Genomic DNA, 11,756 nt, shown 5'->3' on the forward strand with positions numbered 1-11,756 from the left:
CATCAGCAAACTTGCTGAGGGTGCACTCTGCACCACCAGCGACATAATTGACATAGATGTTGAACAGTAGTTGCCCCAGTATTGACCTCTGGGGTACACTGATTACCTACTGGTCTCCAACCAGACTTTGTTCCAGTGATCACCACCCTCTGGGCCTGGCCATTCAGCCAGCTTCCAGTCTCAGCTCACTTGTTCTGTAGATACATCCCAACATCCTGTGTGTAAGCATAGCCCAAGTTACCGGTATTGCATGTACAGTGCTCCTGCTGATGTTGCTGACAGTAGCCACTGGTCTCAGATATGAGCACAGTGGTGGTAGTACCCAACTAATGAAATGAGCAGGGCACCTTTTGAAAAACAGATGCGATTCTGGGTTAAAATCTGACTTGACTTCAATAGGACCACAGCTGAACATTTCTGATTATATCATACGTTCAGTAAAAATTGTAATAAAATGCTTTAAAGCTAATTAAAGCAGTTAAAATGTAAAATAGATTAAGAACTCTCAAAGGTAATGAAAAGCAAAAAATACTATCACTGGGTATTAAGAACAAGGAATGAACGTTTTACAGGACAGTACAAATGTGGTGAGGAATCGGAGCTGTTAGAAGCTTTTTGCATTGAGAGGCCTTTGGGAAGGGAAGATGAGTATCCCTGAAACAGCAAGATGGGCAGAGATGAATTGTCTTTACTGACCACTCCTTAATTACTTGTAAGGCAGGATATAGATATTTTTAACAACATGTCTTCCAAAAAAGAGAGAGGCTAATTTTCGTGAGGGTTATATTTCTTTCAGTGGAGAAAGAACTGGAGAATGGAAGAGATGGGATGTCTCTGGGGTCCTTCAGTTCTTGATGGCTGAATGTGTCATGACAGGTGTGCATCTGTTTGCACATGAGCACACACACGTGAGGAGATGGCACGTTATGAAACATACCTCTAGACACCATATACCTGGTTAAGTGTCTTGCTTCTGCAGGACCTTTTCCTTTTGTGCAAGCCCACAAAGGATTTGATAACTTGGTATCTCTTGAAACTTTTGTACTATTGCAGCATTATTCTGAAGTGGATTGTGTTTACCAGAATTTAGTGTTGAGAGATGGGTCTTCTGCTGTTTCCCACCCCCCCCAAAAAAAGATTAAATTTGTACTATCACATAGGACTAGGGTAAGTTAACAACTTTGGTTTCCTAAATTGGATCCTAACATATTCATTATGTTTTAGGCACTTCGATATCCGTACTTCCAGGTTGGTCATGCCCTGGGCATTCAGGAGCTGGGGAAACAAAAGGAACTGCATAATGCTAAATCGTCTCTGCATATCAAGCCTGTCCCTCCAGCACAACCTCCTCCAAAACCTCACGCTCGCATTTCATCGAGGCCTTTTCAACAAAGCCAGTCTTCTCAGCACTTGGTGTACCCATATAAGACAGACAACTCTGGGGCTGAGCACAGTAACTACTTACAGGAGGACAAGTCTAACCAGGTTATTCTGCCTGCAATTCACAATAAGGTTCCTCAGCAGGTAAAGGTCCATCTAGCATAAGACATGCTTCCTGATATACTGCCTGATTTTTCCTTAACTGTGTATCTTTTTCTTGTTGTCTTTCAAGGTTCTTACGCTTTACTCAAAAGTACAGGAAATGAGAATAAAGAATAGTTATAACTTTCTGCTAGCAACTGAAAGTCACTCTGTTGAAATCTAAATCCAATTGCTATAAAACAAGCAAGTCAGTTTCTCATTTCAAAGCTATTTTATGCTTCTTTTCTTGTAAAGCACCAGTTAAAGGATGACAGTGTAATTTCATATGAGTAAAAAGGATGTACAATGGTCAGAATATTAATGGAACTGATGCCAGAGAGAAAAGCATTAAGATAAGTAGTATTGAAGTGAGGGGGAGGGAGGTTATTGCCTTCATCCATTTAAAGCATCCAATATATGTGACTGAGAATAATAGTCCCTTCAGGCTTCTATGCTGGCCATGGAAAACAGCAGATTCTTCTTTCAGCATAAGAACATACCATTGCTGTTGATGATAAAAGGAGGCTGGATTCGTAAGATGAGGGACAAGAGCAGACAGTGTGAATGCTGCTGCTAAGAGATCAGTCTTAAGTAGGGTCTGCACTGGCCATGTACAGTCACACAGGGTTGAAATGTACTGAGGAGCTTGAGTGGCTGAAAGAAACAAATTTGTACCTATGTTTTCCTGTAAGAAAAATACGTTTTGTAGATGTCTAGGCACAGGCTCGTGGAAACAGAAACGTGCATATGCAGTCTTGTACTCCCAAGGTGGGTCAAGAAATAAAAATTGAGTGTGAGCTAATTGCTTGGGAGGTGTATAGTGAAATATAAATAGAATTGGAATTGAGACCTAAGAAATTTATTCTTTGGTCAGTGCAAGATACTTTATTACAGGATGAAATGCAGAAATATATGTTATAATGTCTACCAGGTGCAGATTGTGTTCTTCGTATGTGTAATGAATGATTGGTATTCTGTTGTTACAGCTCTACCACCACTTGCTCTTTGAGAAAGGGGGGAAAAAAGTCCTCTGTCATCTTGTTTATGGTGTGTGTGGCTTTGTTTCTTTTCAATCTTTATAACAGAAAACATCTACTGGGACTGAGAATATAAATGGTGAACTTAAACCAAAAGCTAGGCGAAGATGGGGACATCTTGCTAGAACAGTGAAGAGTTCTGAAGACTGGGATGACTTGGAAGACCTTAATTTCAGCTCTTCCATCACGAGGATGGACTTGAAAAACAAGAAGCAGCAAAGTGATGAAGCTCTTTGTAGGTAAGTTTGTTTCTTTTATGTCCATGTGCTATTTGTTCTTACTTCCTTAGGCTTCACCTCTTTTTTCATAATGTTACTCTTTATGCTTTCTGTGGATCTAGAAACATATCCAGGAGGGTAAAGGTAAAGGACATGCAGCTTGTCTCTGTCCTGCTTTGCCTTTGCTGCTTGTTGAATGCTGACCTTTGAATTGCAACACATTTTTTGATGGACAGTACACCCTTCTGTACAATTCCTTGTTCATTTTTCCCCACTAAAAATGATGCTTAGCTGAAGTCTTCCTAAGTTAATCTTTGAATATAGACTTTCTGTTTCACATATGAACCATTTTGACATATTCCATGCATATGAACTGTTTTGGGTGACTCTGAAGCTACAGTTTCCATGGGTCATACACAGTAGAGAAAATCATACTGAGTGATCTATACAAACTTTAAAAGCAATGTGTAAGGGAACTAGAAGCGCAAATCTGATTTTCAGGGCCACTTATATGGCTTCAGGCAGAAAATACTCTGTTTTCTGTGTGATTATGCTGTAGCAAACACACTATGAGGAGATGATTCCTGGAGATGGGATGAAGATGAGAAGGCCAACTGTGGATAAATATATGCTATAGGAATTGGACTAAGTGTAGCAATTTTTGGGTTACAGGTTTGAAAGCATTTTGGACCTGAAGCCTTTGGATGCTGTAGGCTCTGGCAGCAGGGCAACGTCCCATGTGACCTTTCCACGGCAGGACACTCCCACATTGGGAGTTTCTGCAGCAAAGCAACACTACTTGAGACATTCTAGGTATCTGCCTGGTTAGTAAAAAAATACTTAATTTCTTTTTATTCCTGTAATTCCAACAGCAGTATGAAATAGTCAGTGTTACATTAGACTTTGAGCTTGTGGAGGGAGGCTACTGCTTAAAGAAAATGAGGAGAGCAAGGACTTTGCTGATGTAAATGGCCATGATAGAAACTACATTCTAGCAGTCTAGCAACTGAGATAAATCCTGCTTACAGGGGGACAGGATTGTCGGCACTTCTTCCTCCTGCTGGATACTCTCTTATACTTTGAAGTGTGTTAGAAAATGTCTGTTAATGTGCCAAGCTATTTCCCTAAAAAGTCTGGTCTTCTAGACGGGAAAAGAAAGTGCCCTACATTTACCTCATGAGTATATAGTACTCATATATAATGAACAACAGAAGCTGACTAATAGTGGGAATAAGCTTTGCTGTAGCTTGGAGTTAAATAGAATGCAAATCCGTGTCTCTATAGAGGAATTGCATGTCTGTCTCCATGTTAACCTCTGTTCTGAGGCCAGCACTGGGGCAGGATGAAGTACAGGCGGTGGACAGCATGTCTGCCTGTGTTTAAAATGAGCTGAATATTAATGTACCCTGTTTCATAATTTCTGTTTATAAAGGCAGTATTAGCTGCTCCGTCACTTGTAGTACTAATACTTCAAAATTAATTAAGTAAACTAGAAGGTATCATGATGGTAAACTCAGTCTTTTTTCCTGAAACAGTTATTTTCAGTGACTTCCAACCTGGATCACTATAGAGTTTGGGTAGCTAAAATTTGTATTACTAGAGGAGATTGTAGAACACATTGATCCCAAGCCTGCTTTTACCTTATTATAAATTGTTAGCAGATCTTTGCATGTGAGGTACCCTGCTTAAATATGGGATGTATATTAAATACAAATAATATGTGACATATGAACTCTACTGCAAACTGTTTGCACAATCTGTGGTTTCAGTAGATACACCAAAGAAAAGTACAGTACTATGAGAAATGTAATCTACCATTATTTACTCTTCGGTTATCTTGTCACTGCGAGGCTAAAAGCTGTAACATGCTGTGTGTGATACGAAGCACAGATTTCATTTACATAGCAAGGTTCACCGTCTTTGACTTGAGAATATTTGTGGCCTTGATGTAAGGATCCTGTCCCTTGACAGAAGCAGCCATGGATGCTTGTGGAACTACTTACCACTGTTATCTTTGCAGAAGTAGGGCCTGTGGCTGGTCATAGCATTTCCATAGGAGAGGATGGGAAGTAACCCAGGGGCATGTTAGGAGTGAAAATGTTTTGGTTAATTTCACTGAACTGGACGTAGGCTTTAAGATTGTACATCAGACAGAATGAATGCAAGCCTGTCCAACAACAGAGATTTCAGCATGGTAACTTTTGTGTTTTGGCAACAGGAATAAGCACAAAGAACAGCATAGTCTCCACTTCACACAAAGAGCCTGTTCCGGCTAATCCCTGGCCGAGTTCTGGTTTGCCTGGGAGAGCTTCCGGTTTGGGAGGAAGTATTAACAGGATGAATTCAGGTAAGAAGCTGTGCTTAACACTGAGAAAAGATAATAGGTGATGTCTGTGCAATTCCAGACAGCTGTATTTTGGGGTCACTCCTTTCTAATGCCTTGTCAGCTCTGAAGATGAGTGCTACTGTGTCTGTTCTTTCCATCGAAATCGGTTACGAGTACTCTTCCTTGGATTTGGAGACTGCCTTCAACTGAAGCGTAGTAATTTCTTCTAATGAATCCCCAGAAGTCTGGTTTGAAGTACCACGTGCATAGAAGGTTGGACACCTTAGGTCTCTTCAACCTGAAATATTTCATCTTGCCTTCAGTTGCCTTTGCCAGTTTTCCGAAGTCAGATTTTCAGGTTTCCAAATTATTTTAGTCCGGCTGGTACATAAATGACTGTCATAGAGGAGGAAGCTGGTCTAAATTGAACTAGCCATACACACCACTCTTGTTGTGTGAATAAAGCAAATAAAATACATCATCCGTCATCAAGTCTTTTTAATTGGTGCTGTTTAAATTAGTGAAATAATTGTAGCTTTAAAAAAATCACAGAAAAAGTGCAAAACTCTTCTATTTTTCTTCTTCAGGTTTTGGGGGCATTTGGTATTTCAGGTATTTAATCCCTATTATTTGATTTGAAGTAATTTATTTGTAGGTTTGTACATTAGATTTTACCAGATATACATAAACATGTTGTAAACATGTTGTTGTTTCTAGATCGTGTCTGTGTATTTCTTCTCTAAGGCTTCCTTGGCTTTAGGTTTCCATGTGATATTACAGTTCTGCAGTGCAGTACTTGTTTTGCGTATGTTGTTATAAAAATGATTGATTGAGAAAGTTTCTGTTGATTCTTGGCCCAAAGAAACATTTTGGGCCTTTAGGAACTCTGGTTTAGAAAATAAAAATCTTAAAATTTTGGATGTAATTTAATCAGAAAATTGTTCTTCAAAGATTCAAGATGGGAGGGTGTTGTAAATGGCTAAACTACAAGAGAACCTTTATATACGTAGCACATGTCTCCTTCCTGGCTCTTCTACAAGTTTTCATTTCTTTTCTAGCTGCATAGGATATCATTATATTTCTTTTCCTTTTTTAATTATTACCACCATTTCCCACAACATGCTTTGCCACTGCTCTGCTGCTGTAGTACATTATCAGTGTACGTGCAGTGGATCTGATCTGCTCATGCTGACTTGTTTAGTGTCCGTCTGCACTCTGACTCCAGACTGTTTTATTTAGAACTATTTTTGCTCCAATTTCTGCAGCTTATCCTACAGGTCAGTCATATCTGTTCCTGCTTGTTTTAGGGACAAGTTTCATAGCTGACTTCCGAAATTTGGAACATGAATCTGTCGCAGTTGATTAAGCTGCACTCTTTCTGGCTTCAGTAAGAGCTTAGTGTAGCACCAGAACCCCAGACTCACTGCACAGAAATCACGAGTGGGTATATTCATAGGACCTAGTTGCTGAAAGTCAAACAAAATGGTTCCAACTGAAATGCTAAGTTTTGAAAGCTTTGAGAAACCTTGAAAAAGCTGAGATGTCAGGGAGATGCAGAAATTGCCCTTCTGAGAGTACAGTTTGTACCTGTTTTCCATTCTTTAATGCAGTCTGATGCTGACAGTCTCCTGAATGCAGGTATGTATAGGATCTGTGGATTTCTAGTGTCTTCAATGAAGTTCTTGTTTTCATCAGTCCATGATCAGGCTTGGTCTTGAATATGACCCATCAGTGCACACCTTTGTCATCTGTGGATAGTATGGGAGGTCCATGGTGTTGAGCTCAAGTGTTCCTTGCTATTTCTTTCAGGGCCCATAGGATCAAGTGGTCTAACTAGTGGTTATATCCCTTCATTTCTGAAGAAGGAAGTAGGCTCTGCTGGGCAGAGGGTTCAGTTAGCACCAGTTGTGGATCCATCTTCTAGTAAGTATAGTACCAAAGTTGTCTCGGTCCCTTGCTCATGACTCTGCTAATGCTGTGTATAGGCAGCACTGAACTACACATCTTTGCTTTACTTTATTTGTAAATATTTGATTGACTAGAACTGCAGTTTGTAACCTTGCAGAACTTCATATGGAGAAGGATTTGGTTTATTTTTACTTTGTTAAGGAAATACATGGGTTATCCACAGCTTATTTCAGTGGGACCTAGAGGATAGTTTGAGAGCTGGCACAGAATTCACACTTGTCAAATCAATGGTATAAATACTCCTTGTCTGATAAGCTTTTAGAGATTGGATCCACTACTGTTTCACATCAGCAAATTCTATTAAAAAAGGAGTCTTAATTCTTGGAAAAATAAGGATCTGGCCCTGCATCCAGTTGCAGTTCAATGTGGCCAGCTACTCACTGAACCTTTATCTCATGGCACTTTCTTTGGTTCTTTAGATTATGCTACTCTGAAGTCAGTAAGACCCCATCTTGGACGACCTCCGTTCAATTCGCCTACGAAAAGCACACCAAGGTTAATGCCTCTGCCACCACCAGCTCAGCCGATCCATGGGCGTGTTGACTGGTCTGCAAAGTATGGTGCTCACCGGTGACGTATGGAAATACTCTCTGAATTAGCGCGTGTTTCCCATGAGATGATGGCTAACATGAGACAATTTGATACTGTTTTATATACCTGTAAATTTAAAAGAAACAGATCTTCTATGAACGAGACATTTAGAAAGGGTTTTTTACTTTTATTTGTATTAATTTGAATACAATCTTGTACCTTTTTGTATAAAATTGTTTTGTTATATAATTGAGTCCAGTTATTTTCATAAATCTGATACATTTTGTATATATGGCTTAGGGGGTTTGGCATTTTTATACAATAAATTTTTCTAATGAACTTTTTAAAAATTTAACTTTTCCTTTATTAGATTCAACTTTTTTATAAAAGCGGATTAAAAAAGCAAAGCGGTGCAATATTGCAGTGGAAGAGAAATACTGAGGAAGGGGCATTCATTAGACACTTCCTGAATTTTATGTGCTAAATGAGGCTGTGTAATTTCAGCGATGCCATGTCTTGATGCCACACTTCTGTTGTCCTATACTCATTTGCTTTGTACTGCCATCAGAGGAATGAGTGACAGTCCAAACTCTCCTTTGCGGTCACTGAGAAACTGCTGAAAGTCAGTGGGAGGCTTTTTTTTCTTTATTTTTACCTTTAAAAGGTTTTTGTTGGACTGCTGCCCAGCTTTCCAGCTCCATTCTTTTGCTTGTACCAAATTTGGAGAATCTTCTTGTTTGGTGAAGGGTGAATACCCTTCTGTAGATCTGTTTTCTGACACAGCACTCTTGTCCTGCTTCAAAGTTGGTTCTTGGCACTGTTCACTATGAAAGAGAATGTGAACCTACCTCTGTTAAATTAATATAAATGTTCTAATGATTCCTAAGGAGAAAAATCAGATTCTGTTTCTTCTTTTTTTGTTGTTGAGAATATAAGATCTGAAGACATATTTAAGACAGTATTAACAATTATAAAGCTGGTTTCAGAGTAACAAAGTCCTGGTGTTATGCCAGCAGCATAATTTAAGGAAACAATATACATCTATGTAGCTGACTTGAATTTCACAACTGTTATAAATCTCTTCTCAGAAAAAAAAAAATCCAGAGGAAATGAGTCATTTTAAGCTTACTTCAGTTCTTCTTCACTTTAATACATCGTCACTTACAATGTGAAGAGTATGTCAGCTTCTGTAAATTAGGCCCTCAGGCTCTACTGGGATCTTACTTGGTCCTGCTAAAAAACGCTCTAAAATTGTGATTGATTTCACAGAAACTGATAAAGCCCTTTGAAGAGCAGTTTAACTCGGTTTATAAGAAAAAAATAATGATCAGGTTATAGAGAAAATAGTCCCATAGTCTGGTTTAATTCTGGACTGGAAAGGAGTGCCAGAGTCCAGCTGTCACCAAAGATGCGTTTAGGTCACAGTCAGTATTTGGCTGTTCCTGCACCTCCTTCCACAGTGCTGTGGGAGAGCATCTTTTATAGCTGAAGTGTACTGTGAAAATGCATCTTCCTGCAGGAGTGTACAGAGATGCCCACATTCCTGAGCTCATTTTATGAACCAATCAGGCAGATAGTTTATTCATGAGACTTAAATCCAGTCTAAAGGGATCAGATCAGGTATGGTTCTCAGTATCCAGCCATTTCTAAGCGCTGGCCTTTTCAGTACTTCTCATGGAAAGCGTGTGGGACTTGGAGGAAGCTGAACCCTAGAGTAGTAGGCTGCTGGCTCAGTGCTACAGGGGTTACCACGAGGAGCACTGGTCACTCTTTGCTTTCATGGACTCAGTCCACAAAAAAGGGAGCAAAAGGGTCTGTGCATTAAAAAAAAAAGTATGGATGTAAGACTTACACATGCCAAGGACATGTTACGTGTCCATCTACTCCGTTATTTGTTTGTAGCGAGTACTAACTCCAGACCATGCCTAACTGCTTCCAAAGCAGTGATGCCAATGCACAGCAGTACAGTAAAGCAGCCATTCAGTTTCTAAAGCACACAGTGGTGATGTCTTTGGGTAAGTGGAAAGGGAAATCTGTATATTTGTGTTGGAAATGAAAAGATAGTTGTTTCTCTGGGTGGAAATAAATATCTGTATTTATGTCTAGATATCATTTAATTTATTTTATCACTGAATAATTGGTCTCAAAAGGAAACACCCTGAACCTATCCTCAATATCCCTAGACCTAAGTAGTCAATTTAACCAGTCTGTTCCATACAATTAATTTGTACTAGTGGAAGCAGGAGCCCTTTGAACAAGTCACGAGAACGGGCTGCTGAGGTTTGGGTTCGTCCTACCTCACTGCAGGCACCTGAGTATGAGCTCCTTTGTTGGGAGCTGACTCTAAACCAGGGGTGAGTGAGAATCATCTCGAGAAAAATTTGGCTCACCTGAGAACTTAGCAGCCCTCTGGAGATGCCTGGGTCTCTCTACTAAAGATGGGGACCACTCCATGTGTTTAAAGCTGTACAGGATGAATCTGAGCCTGGCCTGTAATCTCTGAGCCTTTATAGCATTCAGGTTTTGTTCAGTCCAGCAAAAAGATTAGAAAATGAAGTAGTACCTCTTTTTCTTTTTTTTTTTTTTTGCATATTTCTTCCTTTCCCAAATTAAAGCCTTTATTTTGCAAAAAAAAAAAAGCTAATAGTACCCAGATTCACTTCTGCTAGTTTTAACTTAGTGGGACAGAAAATTAGCTAAGTATAATGGCAGCATTTGTAGCCTTTACTCAAGCAGATTCCTACTGAAGTTGGCAAAACTTCCGAGCGAGGACTGAGCTGCCCGAGCTGTGTATTTTGCTCTGCTGCCTCAGTGTGCAATACAGATGTGGAAAAGACATAGGTCTTTATTATACTGAAATCTGGACAAGCAGCGTATCTGAGAATTTATTGTACGTAACCTTCTACTTTATGTTTTAATATTTAGCAGCATCTTTATGCAAAATGTTTTTAGGATTCTACTGTTTACATTTTCTCAGGCTTATGCACAACATGTAATAATGACTGTTGGAAATAAAGGGGCCCGACAGTGGACTCGGTCACTTCTGTAAATCCAGATTTTCGTACAAGTATTGTGTAAGTGCCATGATATTAGCAAAAAGAAAGCCAAAACAAACCCCGAGCCACAAAACCCACTTCCATGATATCACTGTATCCAATAAGGCTGTTGAGTAGGATGTTCCGTAATGTGAAGAGGAAAACATACAATGAAAGAACATTTTTGAACTTATGTGGCATGAGAAGGTGGAGTTCTCAGAGTGAGTAAAGAAATAACGGTTCTTGTTTATTCAGTGTTTTTGTTCAAAAATGTTATAAATGTTTGATTCCTTCTGTGTCAAGTCTGCCCGGAATAAAGTTACTCTTGAAGACATACTGACTGACTAGAGTCTTGATCTTTTATTCATTTTTTAATAAAAGCACTTTAATTTGGCTTTTGTTTGGTTTTTTTCAGTTGTGGGTTGGTTTGGTTTTTTAAATAAGCCTTACATTTGGTGTCTTCTCAGAGGGGTCCTGCCTCCTGGGAGCCGTGCTCTTCCTGCAAATTCATTGGCCACGTGATTGGAGCCTAAGCACGTAATTTCTGCGGTTTCCCGTGAGCTTCATGTAAAGCTAATAGTTTAGTCTTTAGATGTCCACTCCTCTGAAACTAACTGCAACACTGAATTAAAACAGGAGATGCCTGGCACCTCAGAAGAAGGACAGGCAGTTGGACCAGATGATCATTGTAGGTCCCTTCCAACTGAAATATTTCTAGTCTGGTTTATGCTATGCTATAATTGTTCTCAGTGTCTTGTGTCAGCTCTCCTCAGCCTCCTCCCCTTGCTTTCAAGGCAGGAGAAGCTGAAGGCAGTTGCTAATGTACAATCCCATCCCTTTTGCTAACTGTTCAAGTGGGCTTAAAATTAATTGTTCAGGCGATGAACTAGGTGAAAAATACACGTACAAGTGCAAAGATGCTGGATTGTAACTGGCGTGTGCATAAGGTGAGGAGCTCAAGGATTTGTAGGTGACTGGGGGACGGAAGTGGGAGAAGTGTGGTGGTTTCACTCCTCTGGATTGCAGCCGAGCACAGCCGCTCTCTCGCTCTCCCCTGCAGGGAGTAGGGGAGAGAATTGCAAGTCCCCCAGAGAACGCACCCGCTTTCCGGTCAGCCCTG

At 39.9% G+C, this 11,756-nt stretch overlaps 1 protein-coding gene across 1 annotated transcript; it reads left to right on the forward strand.

Annotated features, from left to right (window-relative positions):
* Window positions 1-1,224: 1,224 nt before the first annotated feature.
* On the forward strand, window positions 1,225-7,828 carry LOC104519109 (serine/threonine-protein kinase ICK; the record flags this gene model as incomplete). Its single annotated transcript, XM_010166944.2, has 6 exons — window positions 1,225-1,524; window positions 2,607-2,797; window positions 3,449-3,600; window positions 4,995-5,123; window positions 6,912-7,025; window positions 7,490-7,828. Coding segments are annotated over 6 exons (1,041 nt in total), but the record flags the coding sequence as incomplete, so codon positions are not given.
* Window positions 7,829-11,756: the final 3,928 nt, after the last annotated feature.

The sequence above is a fragment of the Antrostomus carolinensis genome, unplaced genomic scaffold (assembly GCF_000700745.2).
Source record: "Antrostomus carolinensis isolate BGI_N321 unplaced genomic scaffold, ASM70074v2 scaffold41794, whole genome shotgun sequence".
NCBI classification, from domain to species: domain Eukaryota; kingdom Metazoa; phylum Chordata; class Aves; order Caprimulgiformes; family Caprimulgidae; genus Antrostomus; species Antrostomus carolinensis.